Source organism: Heptranchias perlo (assembly GCF_035084215.1).
Source record: "Heptranchias perlo isolate sHepPer1 chromosome 15 unlocalized genomic scaffold, sHepPer1.hap1 SUPER_15_unloc_1, whole genome shotgun sequence".
In the NCBI taxonomy this organism is placed as follows: Eukaryota; Metazoa; Chordata; class Chondrichthyes; order Hexanchiformes; family Hexanchidae; genus Heptranchias; species Heptranchias perlo.
This window is the reverse complement of record NW_027138214.1, coordinates 1,704,162-1,710,161: the sequence shown is the minus strand read 5'-3', so window position 1 is coordinate 1,710,161 and position 6,000 is coordinate 1,704,162. Positions and strand designations below refer to the sequence as shown.

Below are 6,000 nucleotides of genomic sequence, written 5' to 3'. Positions count from 1 at the left end.
TGATGGTGGTTGAGGGATAAATATTGGCCTCAGGACGCCGGGGAGAACTCCCCTGCTCTTCTTCCAAATAGTGCCAAGGGATCTTTTACATGCAACTGAGAGGGCAGACGGGACCAAGGTTGAACGTCTCATCTGAAAGACAGCACCTCCGACAGTGTGGCACTCCCTCAGTACTGACCCTCCGACAGTGCGGCGCTCCCTCCGTACTGACCCTCCGACAGTGCAGCACTCCCTCAGTACTGACCCTCTGACAGTGCAGCGCTCCCTCAGTACTGACCTCCGACAGTGTAGCACTCCCTCAGTACTGACCCTCTGACAGTGCAGCGCTCCCTCAGTACTGACCCTCCGACAGTGTAGCACTCCCTCAGTACTGACCCTCTGACAGTGCATCACTCCCCAGTACTGACCCTCTGACAGTGCAGCGAACCCTCAGTACTGACCCTCTGACAGTGCAGCGAACCCTCAGTACTGACCCTCCGACAGTGCAGCGTGCCCTCAGTACTGACCCTCTGACAGTGCAGCACTCCCTCAGTACTGACCCTCTGACAGTGCAGCACTCCCCCAGTACTGACCCTCTGACAGTGCAACACTCCCTCAGTACTGACCCTCCGACAGTGCAGCGTGCCCTCAGTACTGACCCTCTGACAGTGCAGCACTCCCTCAGTACTGACCCTCTGACAGTGCAGCACTCCCTCAGTACTGACCCTCTGACAGTGCAGCACTCCCTCAGTACTGACCCTCTGACAGTGCAGCGAACCCTCAGTACTGACCCTCTGACAGTGCAGCGCTCCCTCAGTACTGACCCTCCGACAGTGCAGCGCTCCCTCAGTACTGACCCTCCGACAGTGCAGCACTCCCTCAGTACTGACCCTCCGACAGTGCGGCACTCCCTCAGTACTGACCCTCTGACAGTGCAGCACTCCCTCAGTACTGACCCTCTGACAGTGCAGCACTCCCTCAGTACTGACCCTCTGACAGTGCAGCACTCCCTCAGTACTGACCCTCTGACAGTGCAGCGTGCCCTCAGTACTGACCCTCTGACAGTGCAGCACTCCCTCAGTACTGACCCTCTGACAGTGCAGCACTCCCTCAGTACTGACCCTCTGACAGTGCAGCACTCCCTCAGTACTGACCCTCTGACAGTGCAGCACTCCCTCAGTACTGACCCTCCGACAGTGCAGCACTCCCTCAGTACTGACCCTCTGACAGTGCAGCACTCCCTCAGTACTGACCCTCTGACAGTGCAGCACTCCCTCAGTACTGACCCTCCGACAGTGCAGCACTCCCTCAGTACTGACCCTCCGACAGTGCAGCACTCCCTCAGTACTGACCCTCCGACAGTGCAGCGCTCCCTCAGTACTGACCCTCCGACAGTGCAGCACTCCCTCAGTACTGACCCTCCGACAGTGCAGCACTCCTCAGTACTGACCCTCCGACAGTGCAGCGCTCCCTCAGTACTGACCCTCTGACAGTGCAGCACTCCCTCAGTACTGACCCTCTGACAGTGCAGCACTCCCTCAGTACTGACCCTCTGACAGTGCAGCGCTCCCTCAGTACTGACCCTCCGACAGTGCAGCACTCCCTCAGTACTGACCCTCCGACAGTGCATCACTCCCTCAGTACTGACCCTCTGACAGTGCAGCGCTCCCTCAGTACTGACCCTCTGACAGTGCGGCACTCCCTCAGTACTGACCCTCTGACAGTGCAGCGCTCCCTCAGTACTGACCCTCTGACAGTGCAGCGCTCCCTCAGTACTGACCCTCTGACAGTGCGGCACTCCCTCAGTACTGACCCTCTGACAGTGCAGCACTCCCTCAGTACTGACCCTCTGACAGTGCAGCACTCCCTCAGTACTGACCCTCCGACAGTGCAGCGCTCCCTCAGTACTGACCCTCTGACAGTGCAGCACTCCCTCAGTACTGACCCTCTGACAGTGCAGCGAACCCTCAGTACTGACCATCTGACAGTGCAGCGCTCCCTCAGTACTGACCCTCCGACAGTGCAGCGCTCCCTCAGTACTGACCCTCCGACAGTGCAGCACTCCCTCAGTACTGACCCTCCGACAGTGCGGCACTCCCTCAGTACTGACCCTCTGACAGTGCAGCACTCCCTCAGTACTGACCCTCTGACAGTGCAGCACTCCCTCAGTACTGACCCTCCGACAGTACAGCACTCCCTCAGTACTGACCCTCTGACAGTGCAGCACTCCCTCAGTACTGACCCTCTGACAGTGCAGCGCTCCCTCAGTACTGACCCTCTGACAGTGCAGCACTCCCTCAGTACTGACCCTCTGACAGTGCAGCGCTCCCTCAGTACTGACCCTCCGACAGTGCGGCGCTCCCTCAGTACTGACCCTCTGACAGTACAGCACTCCCTCAGTACTGACCCTCTGACAGTACAGCACTCCCTCAGTACTGACCCTCCGACAGTACAGCGCTCCCTCAGTACTGACCCTCTGACAGTGCAGCGCTCCCTGAGTACTGACCCTCTGACAGTGCAGCGCTCCCTCAGTACTGACCCTCCGACAGTACAGCACTCCCTCAGTACTGACCCTCTGACAGTGCAGCGCTCCCTCAGTACTGACCCTCCGACAGTGCAGCGCTCCCTCAGTACTGACCCTCCGACAGTGCAGCACTCCCTCAGTACTGACCCTCCGACAGTGCAGCGCTCCTCAGTACTGACCCTCTGACAGTACAGCACTCCCTCAGTACTGACCCTCTGACAGTGCAGCGCTCCCTCAGTACTGACCCTCCGACAGTGCAGCGCTCCCTCAGTACTGACCCTCTGACAGTGCAGCGCTCCCTCAGTACTGACCCTCCGACAGTGCAGCGCTCCCTCAGTACTGACCCTCTGACAGTGCAGCGCTCCCTCAGTACTGACCCTCCGACAGTGCAGCGCTCCCTCAGTACTGACCCTCTGACAGTGCAGCGCTCCCTCAGTACTGACCCTCCGACAGTGCAGCGCTCCCTCAGTACTGACCCTCTGACAGTGCAGCGCTCCCTCAGTACTGACCCTCCGACAGTGCAGCGCTCCCTCAGTACTGACCCTCCGACAGTGCAGCGCTCCCTCAGTACTGACCCTCTGACAGTGCAGCGCTCCCTCAGTACTGACCCTCCGACAGTGCAGCGCTCCCTCAGTACTGACCCTCCGACAGTGCAGCGCTCCCTCAGTACTGACCCTCCGACAGTGCAGCGCTCCCTCAGTACTGACCCTCCGACAGTGCAGCACTCCCTCAGTACTGACCCTCCGACAGTGCAGCGCTCCCTCAGTACTGACCCTCCGACAGTGCAGCGCTCCCTCAGTACTGACCCTCCGACAGTGCAGCACTCCCTCAGTACTGACCCTCCGACAGTGCAGCACTCCCTCAGTACTGACCCTCCGACAGTGCAGCGCTCCCTCAGTACTACACTGGAGCCTCAGCTTCGATATTGTGCTCAAGTGGGAGTTAAATCCACGACCTTTTGACTCAGAGTTGAGACCGAGCGCTCCCACTGAGCCACAGCGTGACAGAGAAATGGTTTCACGATGCTCTGCAGGTGAGCAGACTCCCTCCCTAAACCGTTAATAAATATGTCAGAGACTTACGTCCTCCCAGCAGCTGTACATGATGTTGTAGACATTCTCGGAGGCCTGCTGAGGCCTGTACAGGCGCCGACCCTGGATTATATTCTCCACCACCTCCACATTGTTGAACCTCTCGTAGGGTGTTTTCCCAAAGAGAACATCTCCCACATCAGGACTCCTGCCACACAGAGTAAAGACATCAGTGAGTACGTGCGGCCATCAGTAAAACAAGTGATGACTCTTACATCCAACGCATTGGCTCCTCGCTCTAATGGTGGCCCAGTTACCCTTTCACCTTTGCTTCCATTTATTTGATGCTTCTCCTCTTTGACCTTTGAACCGATGTTGACAAATCAAGGAAAGTTCCAGCACAGAAACAGGTCATTCAACCCCAGAAACCTGCACCATTCATTTCTCCATATCAGCCACCCAATCTAATCCCACTCCCCGTACCCTTTAATATCCACCCAATCTAATCCCACTCCCCGTACCCTTTAATATCCCACCCAATCTAATCCCACTCCCCGTACCCTTTAATATCCCACCCAATCTAATCCCACTCCCCGTACCCTTTAATATCCCACCCAATCTAATCCCACTCCCCGTACCCTTTAATATCCCACCCAATCTAATCCCACTCCCGTACCCTTTAATATCCCACCCAATCTATCCCACTCCCCGTACCCTTTAATATCCCACCCAATCTAATCCACTCCCCGTACCCTTTAATATCCCACCCAGTCTAATCCCTCTCTCCCGCTCACTCCCCGTACCCTTTAATATCCCACCCAGTCTAATCCACTCCCCATACCCTTTAATATCCCACCCAGTCTAATCCCACTCTCCCCCTCACTCCCCATACCCTTTAATATCCCACCCAGTCTAATCCCACTCTCCCCCTCACTCCCCGTACCCTTTAATATCCCGCCCAGTCTAATCCCACTCTCCCCCTCACTCCCCATACCCTATAATATCCCACCCAGTCTAATCCCACTCTCCCCCTCACTCCCGTACCCTTTAATATCCCGCCCAGTCTAATCCCACTCTCCCCCTCACTCCCCATACCCTTTAATATCCCACCCAGTCTAATCCCACTCTCCCCCTCACTCCCCATACCCTTTAATATCCCACCCAGTCTATTCCCACTCCCCATACCCTTTAATATCCCACCCAGTTTAATCCCATCTCCCCATACCCTTTAATATCCCACCCAGTCCAATCCCATTCTCCCCCTCACTCCCCATACCCTTTAATATCCCACCCAGTCTAATCCCACTCTCCCCCTCTCTCCCCATACCCATTAATATCCCACCCAGTCGAATCCCATTCTCCCCTCACTCCCCGTACCATTTAATATCCCGCCCAGTCTAATCCCACTCTCCCCTCACTCCCCATACCCTTTAATATCCCACCCAGTCTAATCCCACTCTCCCCCTCACTCCCCATACCCTTTAATATCCCACCCAGTCTAATCCCTCTCTCCCCCTCTCCCCCATACCCTTTAATAATCCCACCCAGTCTAATCCCACTCTCCCCCCCTCACTCCCCGTACCCTTTAATATCCCGCCCAGTCTAATCCCACTCTCCCCCTCACTCCCCATACCCTTTAATATCCCACCCAGTCTAATCCCACTCTCCCCCTCACTCCCGTACCCTTTAATATCCCGCCCCAGTCTAATCCCACTCTCCCCTCACTCCCCATACCCTTTAATATCCCACCCAGTCTAATCCCACTCTCCCCCTCACTCCCCATACCCTTTAATATCCCACCCAGTCTATTCCCACTCCCCATACCCTTTAATATCCCACCCAGTTTAATCCCACTCCCCATACCCTTTAATATCCCACCCAGTCCAATCCCATTCTCCCCCTCACTCCCCATACCCTTTAATATCCCACCCAGTCTAATCCCACTCTCCCCCTCTCTCCCCATACCCATTAATATCCCACCCAGTCGAATCCCATTCTCCCCCTCACTCCCCGTACCATTTAATATCCCACCCAGTCTAATCCCACTCTCCCCTCTCTCCCCACACCCTTTAATATCCCACCCAGTCTATTCCCACTCCCCATACCCTTTAATATCCCACCCAGTTTAATCCCACTCCCCATACCCATTAATATCCCACCCAGTCGAATCCCATTCTCCCCCTCACTCCCCATACCATTTAATATCCCACACAGTCTAATCCCACTCTCCCCCTCACTCCCCATACCCTTTAATATCCCACCCAGTCTAATCCCTCTCTCCTGCTCATTCCCTGTACCCTTTAATATCCCACCCAGTCTAATCCCACTCTCCCCTCTCTCCCCATACCCTTTAATATCCCACCCAGTCTAATTCCACCCTCTTGCTCACCCCCCATATCCTTTAATATCCCACCCAGTCTAATCCCACTCTCCCCTCACTCCCCGTACCCTTTAATATCCCACCCA

General features: G+C 56.0%; 1 protein-coding gene across 1 annotated transcript in view; it reads right to left on the bottom strand.

Annotated features, from left to right (window-relative positions):
• Positions 1 to 6,000, bottom strand: part of btk (Bruton agammaglobulinemia tyrosine kinase) — a 354,337-nt gene that overhangs the window by 24,997 nt on the left and 323,340 nt on the right. Inside the window, 2 exon segments of the mRNA XM_067976821.1 lie at positions 3,586 to 3,707; positions 3,710 to 3,742. Of these exon segments, the coding sequence (XP_067832922.1) occupies positions 3,586 to 3,707; positions 3,710 to 3,742 (155 nt within the window).